The following is a 12,406-nucleotide window of genomic DNA, read 5'->3' as shown; positions in this document are numbered from 1 at the left end:
CGTGACATTGTCGTGTCATAGTAAATTCACGTCTAGTCAAACATGCTTTAAATATGATCCTGGATCTAGTTAATAAAACATATTTTTAATATGATCCAGCTGGGTGTAGTTAAACATGATTAAAGCTTTGAATATGATACTGGATTTAGGATGCAGCTGACCAGAGATCCAGCTGGATCTAGTTAAACATACTTTGAATATGATTCTGGATATACATGTAGGTAACCATGCTTTAAATATGATCCTGGATCTAGTTAAACACACTTTGAATATGATCCTGGATCTAGTTTTAAACATGCTTTGAATATGATTCTGGATTTAGGATGCAGCTGACCAGATATATGCATACAGACTGTTAAAGGGGCATGGTCACGATTTTGGTCAAATTTATTTTTCTGTTTTATTATTTACAATGATTTAGGAATGCATTTCTAATGATAAAATAAAATTTTAGAGTCAGTCGTAGAGTTATAAGCAAGATACAGTGCTCACAATTCTTTGTCATGTAAACAAGGCTCGTGCCCTGTTATTGATTTCATAGGTTCAATATACCAGTAAAAATCTTTTTCAAGCTGATGCGTCTATCTTCTAATTCTTTTTAGGTCTAAAACTAGAATTTTCACTTCAACATTCAAAATGTAAACAAAAGCTTTGTTTATATAGAAACGAATTGTAAGCTCTGCAACTCGCTTATGTCGTAACGAATGACACTCAAGATTTGGTTGCCTATTAAAAATGCCTTACTGAAGCATTGTAAATATCAAAATCGGAAAAATAATTTTTTTGACCAAAATCGTGACCATGTACCTTTTAACGAAAAGTTCAAAAAGCTACATCCCATCACAAACTACCAACGTTGCAGGGGAATATACATTTTAAAGCATTAGTCTTCGTGGTAAAAGATTCATATATTTCCTCTTTTAGACGCGAAAACCCTTTGGGTATCTAAAATGATGTCAGATTTACAATAGAACCATATATGGCGTAATATAATGTGATGATTTGTTTTGTCATATTCTGTGAACAAGGACATTAATCGGTGGAGTTATTACTATATAGTAGGAGCGTTGCTTATTATGATCTAATGAAAGGAAAGACAATTGTAAGGGGCGCACACGTAGTTAATGGTTTCTCGTTGTTTTTAGAGTTATCGCTCGTTATGCTTTCTAAAAATCTCAATAAATTTTCTCTTTTTTCTTCTGAAATATAATTTTGTCAGAATTCGGTAAATTTATCTTTTTACATAAAAATGTTGAACCATGATCTACTCAATTTAAGGAGAACTAAAATATCCTACAAAAAGAAACGTGTTTCATTTATATTTTTGTAAGAACTTGTGTTTGCAATTGACACATTTTTTAAATACATGTACTTCACTACTTCAGATATTCAATGTACATGTAGCTCTATTGATAAGACTTGTGGAAACTTTACAGAACACAATCTACGTTAACAAAGTCAATGCATGTCAACATCAGTACATGTAATTTGTACACATTTGATAAACTCATGAATACACGTTCTCTCTCTCTCTCCTCTCTCTCTCTCTCTCATACACATACAAATTGCAAAACATAAAATGATGGTCAGAAAGAAAAAAAAAAACGGAAGACTTTAAAATGTTTAAATGTGTTTCGCTATCTTTTAGAATTAATTTCAGAAACGTGCTGATCACACCAGTATCTTCTGGATCTGATTGAACACCTCCAGGGTACCTGTGTATATATATATATATAGAGAGAGAGAGAGAGAGAGAGAGAGAGAGAGAGAGAGAGAGAGAGAGAGAGAGAGAGAGAGAGAGAGAGAGAGAGAGAGAGAGAGCAAAAACAAAGGACGCTATGTAGATATACTGATGATGAACCCTGAAAAGGTCAACAATCTTACGAACAATGACTTGGTTTATAAAAGCTTGACACTAACATTATATGTAATGAGATCAATGATCGAATTTGTTGGTCAAAAGCTGCAAATGGCACAGGCAGTTTCAATGCATTTTGATAAATAGGTATTGTTAGTATCATTATGCATAAACATGAACAGGTGACTGTTTTATAAAATGATCGAAACCATACCACATTTATTGAAGATAATTTATTTTAATTTTTAAACGGAAGATACCAAATGACCAATTATTCATCAAACTTTCCAAAGTAGGTGTCGCAGAACTAAAGTCTACATTGCATTACAAATACGTCTATAGTTGCTAATTAATCTGTGTATATCTTATATATCTTTATCTATCTTCTAGATAACGGATTTAAGATCAATATCTGATTTTCCATTACTGGGAACAATGGTTTTAGATTTGACGTTCAGCGACCTTATGTTTCAGGAACTGGTTGAAATTTTTCAATGACCGATTTTTAGGATATCCTAATATTCTTGATATAGAGCAAATCAGCATTTCTGATAATCTTTTTTCCCCTTTTTTAAAGTCAATTCTTTGCATGCACGTGCTTTATTAAAATCCATATATGCTTTGCTTAGAACCTTGATTACGGTGTATCGAGATTATCTGTGACTGGAAAAGCCGAATAATCCGAGAAGTATGACTTCAGCACGGATGATTACGTAATCAACAGCAGGAGTCCCATCCGAAGGCTGGACAGTCTTCTCTTGGATTTTGTAAATACAGCCACTGATTTCACTGAAGTACCTGTCAGCCAATTGAACATGGACTTCGCTCTACAGAAACGTCTTTCTTTAGCTGTATTTTTTTGTGTAATGGTATTAACATTTTAACTTATTAATACTATAAAATGTAATCCCATGGCCTATCAGGGGGCTTAATCAAAACCTTAAACCCCAAGACTCCCTCTTAAGTAAATATAAATCTGTACCGCACATTTTGACGATATGAAGAAGAAAAAAAATTAATCACGCATGCTCGAGATAAAACGATGGGATCACCGAATACATGTCTTTTAAAGTTTTTGAAGCTTGATCCCGAGCATTCCCCGGATAGCATGACATGCTGGTTTCCGTGAGGGGTGCATGTTGATCATTGGTGCGGATGTCACCTGTTTGACTTCAATAAAACTAATCATACCTGGAATTCTATTACGTCTGAGTATTGCTACCTCACGGGTTTCGTCTAACTGAGCTGTTCTGTTTTAAATGTCACCTGTCTTTATTTGAGGAAATATTGTTTTAAAACCCGGAGATTGTCAAAGAGAGTGTGGAATAATATTGAAATAAGACTTCAAGATTCATATTTTTCAACGATGAATTAAGGTGAGTACATGTTTATATGAAACAATTGAGTGTTGCGACACCCCCCTCCTTGCGAGAAAATTTGGTCGACGATTGTACAGGTTTCGTCCCCCACCCCCACCCCGTGCGAAAAGTATGAATTCTGATAGTGTAGTCACTTTTCATATTAGGTATTCAATCACGTTTTGAAGATTTTAATATCTGATATATCCTTTAAATGCATTCATTGTTTTGACCCTTTGAATGGAAAACTCGAAAAAATGATTCGACAAATTGAGAAAGATGGAACCAATTTAAAGTCAAACTAAAAATGCACCCGCCATCGGCTGGAAACTTTTTGGCTTAAGTAAATATTACACTCGAAAATATGTCAACAGCGATCGCTCCTTAAATCTTGGGTTTGCTGTCAAAAGAGAGAATTCACATTTCAAAAATTGGGACCTCGCCTGATATTGAAAACTCTGAAAAAGAGGGGAGTGTATATACTGTAGCATTTCTATTACAGACATATTCCATGTTTAACCTCTTTTGGGATTCTTCTTTTTTCTTCGCCCGACTTCGCCTGCCTAATTAGTAACAAACTACCGATCGAAGTGCACAGCATTTTAAAATTTTAAAAGAAAATTCGCATTACGTGTCATATCAGGCTATGAGAGAATGAAGGGTATTTGCTGTGCCATAAATTAAGCCCGTATTAAAATCATGTCACTCTCAATGTAAACCCCCGGTTTAATGTGCAACTCGTCGGCGCTTACTGTGTACGAATTAAGTATGTCAATGAAATTCACTGCTTTTCATTACTTTTTACGACAAGTAGTTTAATATTCAAGCAAAAAGTGTCTTTGCTGACATAAATTTACTTTCTGGTAAGACGAGTATGCTCAAATTGAGAGGACATCTACATGATAAATCATTTTGAGGTCGCAGTATTCATTTTACAACGTTGCTTTACATATTGACAAGTTTACACGCACGAAGATCTGGTTGAGAAAATATAAAGTACATCTAGTTATATAACTCAAAATTACACTGGTATTTTAATTACCTGCACGTTGTAAATGTTCGAATATTAACATGAGCTTTTGGGGGCAATAAATTGAGATACTCAGACATAAATTCAGATCTTGCCACATTAATAAATGTGTGGTATCATCACATATAAAATACATGTTTAATCCTTTTTTTTTTTTTTTAGAACGGCCACTAAGTAAATTAAGAATGATAAAATGGCAGTTCAATTAAACAATTTTCTAATGGGATTTTCGATATCAGAAATCTTTCATCAGTCGCTTAACCAATGTTCTCTTCGTCTGAATAAACAATATCATCAATTCTATTGTAATAAGTCAAAGCTAATAAATGAAATTAACGCAATGACTATAGAAATTATTAATGTAATTAACGCATAGATTTGTTTCTATATGAAAGGGCCTCGACATGGGTGAAAAAAAGAAGCATTTTTATACTAAAATATTTTAAACTTTGTAAATTAGAAAGAGTATCTATTACTAGCGGAATTCAAGACGGGGCGAAAACGTTTGCAAGAGTAGGAGAGCGAAAAAAAAACGGGACCAAAATACCCATGTATACAATGTGCGGGGGTATTTTTTAGTGTAGCTTTTCATCTATTTTCTTGCATTTGTCTGTAACTAAACAAATATACCAAACCCAAAAACATCATTGTCCAAAAAAAAAATTGTCAATTCTTGACCGCATGACAGTCATACGGCAATACACATAATGTGTGTAAGATACAGGGCGGAGCTGAAAAGACCCCTCCCTGTATCTCTTATAACACAATAGGAAATATTCTCTTCTCATATACATACCCTCTGCTCATATAAATGCTATTCATATATGTATGATATATACGGATATAATGGGACAAAATTGTACAATATTTGAACGACACAGAGTGGGCAGATTCGTTTTCTAACCGATTTGGGTTTTTTGTGCCTGCCGAAAGAGATAGATACTTTAAAAAAAATAATCAGATTTACCTGTAGGATATTCACAATTTTTTCAAAATTCAAAATCACAAATTTAAATTTTCCATTGGAAAACAATACGTAAAGAATTAATTACTATTGGAAATATAGCTCTATACTAATACTATATATGGGAAAAGGCATTCATGCAGGATTTTAAAAATCCGAAAGAAATTATCAAAGCCCCGCAGAATATTCTTTACACCATACCAATAAATATTCCAAGATCAAGAATTTCCCTTTTCAACGAGATATCTATTTTCAAATGATAAAATCTCATTTGAGATATGAGAAACATAAAAAAAAACCCGAAAGTGATCAGAAGTTATATAAGTGAACCCCAATAGATATCTTATCTTTAATGCGCAGTTTTCGGAAACACTGTTTACGGGTGCGTTGTACAACCTTTGTAACAATATATAATCGTCCAGTAAGCTTTAGTCTGGTTCCTATTTTTTTTCATTATTTTTTCTCCAAACTTACTTGTTTCCATAATTGATTTATTATGATTATTAATGGTCTAATTATCATGACCCTTGGTGAAAACAAAAATATAAGCAATGAAAGCGGAGAAAAAAAAAATAATGGTCATAAAAATAGAATGTAGTCTAAGTTGTTGGGAGACCTTCTGGAATTAGAATCCAATGTCAAATATGCCTGGCATGTCGACTGGCCCTGTAAAGCCAGATTTCGTTAAACAAAATCAGTGTAAAGCACATGGTCTCATGACATTTCTGTGGAATAATATTTGTATTAGAATCCTGTTTCTTACACAGCCCACAGCATATTCCAGGTGCACAGTTAGAAGGGAACTGCTAACAATTCTTTTTTTTTCGAAACCGCCCCAGGTTTACAATCCTATTATGTTAAAATTTTAAAACACTACCTGACTCTGTGTGAAATGAAAATAGGCTTTCAATATCCAGTCGGCAAACACGTTGTCTACATATTTAACTTAAAATACATCAAACATAAACCCGTGAAATGAGAAAGATTACTCGTGAAGGTAATTTTCTTAGGAATTATTAGAGAGTTTAAGTAGCCAGTTTGTGTATCTTATTCATTACATTACACCCTCCCTCTGAGGTTTTCTTCATTTCTCCTCTTTGGAATTCATTTCTTTTGTGCTGATTTGGCATGATTTTTGTCTTTGATAAAACGGGTCAAAGAAGAAATATTTTGAAGGTAGTCTTTGGATGGTAGTCTTCTAAAAGATCTTTGGAATACCAGCAAGTCTGAATGTTTGGATAATCTCTGACTTCGATTCTGATCGGTTTCGACACCTGTTCTGGGGCCCTTTGCCTTTTAAAACGCTTACGGCTGGATTTAGCAGCCAGAATAAATTAAGACTAGAATAAAAGGTCACTTTGTTCTTTATTAACTTTAGTCATTTGTCTGTCCTTAATCCATGTGGAGGACATACGTATACGCTTCCATGGTCAAATATTTTACCAACGAAAATACTAACTGCTAGCAAAATTTTTGATTTAAATTAAAAACATTATTCTTACAAGAATAATTAAAATTTAAAAGTATTTGACAACAGATAGTTTTATCACCCGAAACATTGGAAACAACAAATATTCTGAAGATTGAGAATTCAAACAGTAGTAATAGTTTTGTGTCACAATGTAGTTGTTGAAAGATTAATCCACACCTGTGTTAGCATTTAGTCCATAAACATCAATCTAGATTAAGGATATAAAATCCATTTTATTTCTATTGCAGAAACGAGACTAATTCAAAATGGTGGATGACACGTGACCCTGAGGTGTAAATCATCATCAGCAACATGGACAGGTAGTGCCAAAGCAAGTCGTTCACTGATTAATTCGACTCTTAATATCTGGAGCAAAGAGCAAAGCAAACATTTGATTCTCAAACATATTTTCTTAATGGAAACATTAATTCTTCTCCTAATATTCCCATACAGAGGTTAAATTCTTCCCATGATGTTTGGTCATTGCTCTTTTTCACGCAGCAATCAAATTTTGTAAATGGACCATTTATCATCATATGGCGGCTTCACAAGATTTTCAATGTAGTCACTCTTGTTCCATTTCCTTGTCATAATAACTTCAATTCGTCATGTGCATTTTACTTTAAGTTAAACGTCTGAGTTTTGCATATCTTCTGTTTTTAACCATTTTAGCAATAGTTGTACTTCGTGATTCTTTGAAGAAGTTTTGAATAACACTCTCATGCGTTATCGCCAAACCAGAAGTCTAGACTCTTTAAACGCCGATATAATCGGAAGAAATTGAAAAATATTTACGTTAACAGTCCTCCGAGTATCGTTGAATGGAGCTATCAGTTTGGCTCATCAAAAGGGGTATTTTGGGAGGTCTTAGCAAAGACAGCCAGGTATACTGTGGCAATATGCATCGCAAAATATTTTATGTCATATACCGATTGCAAACCATTGAAAACTACTACCAATTATGACTTCATGTACTATTATGTGTACGTTCTTTTATCGCAATTGTTTATGTATTTGTTTACCATACTGTGCATGTATATTTACATTCTTTCAGCGCATGGTGCATATATACATTCATTCTCCGTAATATTCCATCACCTCTCTGTGCATGTGAATATTCGTTCAGCGCATTGTCCATGTACATATTCGTTAGCAGTATATATTTATAACACATGAGAGGACATAATTATCTATGCATTTTGTCTTTTTGTGTACATAGAAAGAATCTTTTTATCGAAAAAATCTAGACAGAAACGGTTACCTCGCATCAATTGTACGAAACTTTGTTAAGTTTGAAAAGGTGGTATTTACTCGTTAAAAGTTAAGAAGGTTTCCGTCAATAAGGGTGTTTTAATGAGTTCACAGACAAGTAATTCACTAATACAAGTAGTCGATCTGTATCTATCTCTCTGCTGTTTGTTCTAATAACACAATTTGTCTGTACAAACAAGACATAGACCGAATACACAGAACCCCTATTTGTCAAGCAGACGACACTTTCTGATTGAAGTAAAAAGTACTATTTAATATTTTCTGACTATCTGATTCAGTAAATATATATTAGCAACAAAAATCCACGGTCATCGCTCGCCATTAATCCGATGACAAGAGATTCCGTGGATTGCCAGATCTGATAGGCCACGGTAATTTGGAGCAAAGGCGTGTGTTGTCCGCCATGTTTACATGGTATATCATGATGACCTCTGCTGTTTTTCAGTTAACACCTGGCTATTACACAGTCATTTGGTCACCGTCCAGCTACATGCCTGCTTCTTTATTTCTAAACAGAAGATTTAAAGATGATGTTTTTGTACAAGTATATCGCCCAAGGTCATTGAAACAAGGTCATTTGTTCACAGGATTTTTTTCTTCAACAAATTAAATCGGGGTAGCATTAAATCGAAATATCCTTAAAGAGGTTGTGTGGTCTTACGAAATACGCTTATTAATCTCAATTGAAGTACATCTTGACCAATGAAAATTAAAAATCGCATGCATTCTGTTCGATTTCCGATTAATTTCCACATGATGATGTACACTTGAAATTCGAAAAGTAGATATTTACCATAATATGGGCATGACCACTTATATAACCTCATTAAATTTTATCTTTAAAAAACTATCGGGACCCTTTGAATATTGGTACAGTGCAAAATGACTCTATCGGCGTGATATTGATATCATTAACAACGATTTCAATTAATTGCACATACACATGTACTTTAATTTATGTATTTTTTAATTAAAAATGAGCATAACGAACACACATCAAATAGTTTATTCTTATAAATCGGAGTACCTTCAATCATTCATTTTGTTTTCTTTCACAAAATATGTCAAATTATGCATTTCCGCTTTTTTGCAATTGTCATTCTTTTTTCCAAGAAGTAAATGTGTTGTCCATTTGTAATGTAACCTGAGATTTTATTGTTCTCTTTAAACTAAAACAGTAGACAGTTTGCATTGAAACATTTAATTTATGTCTGATCGTAATTACAGTGCCGAATATGTAGGATACACATTATTCTGGCCAATCAGACTGAGGCCGAACCCATTTATGTACCAATACTGTAAGACATTTCTTAATACATGCCATCACAAATTCCTGACAGTGTACTTTACGTGAATTTTTTATAAGCTACACCGAACCCCCCTTAGTTCTACTCTCTGAATTACAATACGATGACCACCGGTCTCGCAGATGTTTAAAAGTCGTAGAGGGTGTAATTTTAGCTCAAACTGTGGTCACAACGACACGGTGACTTTTAATGGTCTTCAAAAGCCAGGTAAATTACAGGTATCTGAGCCGATGATGTGTATTGCGATGTAGCGCTATGCCAAGATATGCTAGGAATTGTAGTATGGCTGGGTCATCTCTTAGTGCCAGGTAGGACCTTGATTTTTTTTTTTGGTAAATAGGTTCATATAAATACATATGCATTGTGATATCCTACATAATGAAGATTTTGATACATATTTGATACTTAAATTTTGATCTACTGTAATAAATTTATGAATAAATTTTGATATCTTTTTAAAAACTATTTTTACGGCTTATTATTTCAGTGCAATAAAAAGAGAACTGAATATTTAATTTTTTATGCAATATTATTTTTTAGCTGTCTTAAGTAATGTTGCGCCATTAGGTACCCGGTACTCTTAAAACATTTTTTTTAATCTTAAAGCATTGTTTGCATATTTTATCCTTTTATTGGGAATGGAAAATGAATTGAGACACTGGCTATATGGATGGACACTGAATATCTTTAAACCATTTCTCTATAATTTTTTAACATCTTAGTCTGTCTCTGCTTGAAAAGGGAGACATTACCTTTCACATAGTTATGTCAAATGTGTGAAATGTATTATAATGATAGATCGCGTCCCTTCCTACATAAGTGAAAATGTCACGTCACATGGAGCTGTTGTCTCTCCTTAATTAAGTGTAATTAGTTCTACATAACATCTCTCTTACAATGGTGGACCCGACGGCGTGGGAGGGGGTACGGAAAAGGGGGGGGGGCATAGATTTCATTGGTAAGGATTACGGGAGTATCATTAAAAGATGAAATTCTCTCTCTCTCTCTCTCTCTCTCTCTCTCTCTCTCTCTCTCTCGTTTTACAATAAAGAAACAGATTACTCATTTCGTTTATACCATTTATTAATTATCTTTTAATTGCAATACGAATGCTGATTATACTTTGCATTTAACACGATTCATTCATCTGAACCATATACAATATGACTATAAAATTGAAAGTTTCAGTGGCTATTAAAAATTTTGACTTAATTTTAATTGCCTGCCCATGTTGATATGGATCAATCGATAAATGTCTCTGGGTCAACATCAAATTACCGTCCCAGGGGAGTTGGGGTGGCTCGCTACCAGCACTGTTAATTTCATTATCACTTTCGGATCATACTTCAAACAATGACCCGATCCTGGTCAGGCCGACCCTAGGACAAGATTAGCTCTTGATGCAAATCACCGCCTACTTATTGTCTCTCTACTAATCCCGTAACCTGTCTCATTCTGTTAAACGGGAAAACCTGGCATGAATGAAACAAAATTATAGAGTAATGGGGTAATAATTGCTACAGACAGATCTTTTGACAAACACAATTTTGAGAACTAGCTTTAATCAGCGAAACGTTAGTTTTTCATTTATAAAATTGTTGACAATTTTTGACACTGTGTCAGAATATTGCGAGTGTTGAAAATAATGACATGCAAATTTGTGTACTAAAAGGTTTATAAATAAACGGCACCAAATCACAAGTTCGAACATCAACGAATGTTTACGGTTTATTATTTTATCTACCGGTATCTTTTTTTGTCATCAAAATAATTTTAAAAATGTAACCAATCCATGCATCATTTGATTATTTTGAGTTTGCATGTTTCCTTACACCGCGATGATTGCTATGACAATTTCTCCCTGGATCGGTTCTCTTTATTATATTCATGCATCCGTTTGTTCGTCTACATTTTCGAAAAATCATTCAAAATACATTGCATATACATGCAAGTCAATTTTTTCCAGACCGTGCAATGTGATAGTTAAAATTTTCACATCTCAAGGTTAAAAGTGAAGGTCATATTACTGGGTTTGGACATTGAATTGTTCTTGAATTTCAATGTCATTACGGAGTATAATTCAATTCTACATTTATAACCCCCCCCCCCCCCCCCGAAAAAAAGTAAACCTATTTGCATCGTTTTTTTTCTCTCTTTTTTACGAAGGCTATTTATTCCTTGAAATATTTGAAAACTTGCTGTTGGGCGGGGTATCAATGTCTGTCATTGTTTTGATTACATTGTTTTCCTAAATTGGTTTTAAGTTGTTAAGGTATAATAAGTAAATTTAATATTTGTCTTTAATAATCAAGTCAACGTCCTATCACTTTATATACTAGTACATGTACCTAACATTCTGATATATCGCTTCTGCAACTCCCGCTATTTTCAAAGGCGAGACCGTCCTCAGGTACAAGAATAATAAGATTTTCTTGATTCGTATTTCTGTGATCTTAATTTTGTCATGACCTTTTCCCTTTCATAAAGATTTTTGAATACAACAAATATCTAGTACACTGCATCCCGAGGTTGCATTCACATACATTCCAGGGTTGATTCTTATATCCTAAGACAAAGTGTCAGTATTCACGGATGGTTTTTCTTTTTGCAATTAAAACGAGAAAAGGGTCTATAAATATATGGACAATGTATACGTATATATCTACCTGTGTTTGTATCTTGCAGTCAGGTGAGAAAATATACGATGACACCCAGGGAACCATAACCTACTTAGTAATCGCTCTCACAACGCTGTGTTTTTATTATTCAAAATATGCGTGGTATTTCATCAGTGTATCTGCATTCATCATAAATCTTTGAAATTAAATTACATAAAATTGTTTTGAGTGAAATATATTACATGTTATAGTTATCAACTAGACAACAGTAGAATTTGAAACTCTCTCTCTCTCTCTCTCTCTCTCTCTCTCTCTCTCTCTCTCTCTCTCTCTCTCTCTCTCTCTCTCTCTCTCTCTCTCTCTCTCTCTCTCTCTCAGTGTAAAGAAATAATAACAGATTGAATACACGTTAATTATAAGTTCTCGATTTTTCATTTTTAGGACTCTCAGTAAACTGGTGATCTTGTTAACAGTCATACTTCAGCTTTCGACTGCTCAGGTATATTGATTAACAGAAGTTTATTCTAT

At 33.8% G+C, this 12,406-nt stretch overlaps 1 protein-coding gene across 2 annotated transcripts in view; it reads left to right on the top strand.

The window, feature by feature from the left end:
* Positions 1–2,886: 2,886 nt before the first annotated feature.
* LOC105317109 (thrombospondin type-1 domain-containing protein 4) overlaps positions 2,887–12,406 on the top strand; it is a 39,589-nt gene continuing 30,069 nt past the window's right edge. Inside the window, exons 1-3 of one of the 2 annotated variants that reach the window (XM_066087876.1) lie at positions 2,887–3,234; positions 6,930–7,001; positions 12,320–12,377. In XM_066087876.1, coding sequence (XP_065943948.1) covers positions 6,994–7,001; positions 12,320–12,377 — 66 coding nt within the window. In that variant the 5' untranslated portion in view covers positions 2,887–3,234; positions 6,930–6,993. Of the gene's footprint in view, positions 3,235–6,929; positions 7,002–9,527; positions 9,569–12,319; positions 12,378–12,406 lie in introns of those variants that run through there. The other variant, XM_066087875.1, reaches the window with a different exon arrangement.

The sequence above is a fragment of the Magallana gigas genome, chromosome 6 (assembly GCF_963853765.1).
Source record: "Magallana gigas chromosome 6, xbMagGiga1.1, whole genome shotgun sequence".
NCBI lineage: Eukaryota > Metazoa > Mollusca > Bivalvia > Ostreida > Ostreidae > Magallana > Magallana gigas.
This window is presented reverse-complemented; position numbering and strand designations above follow the sequence as displayed.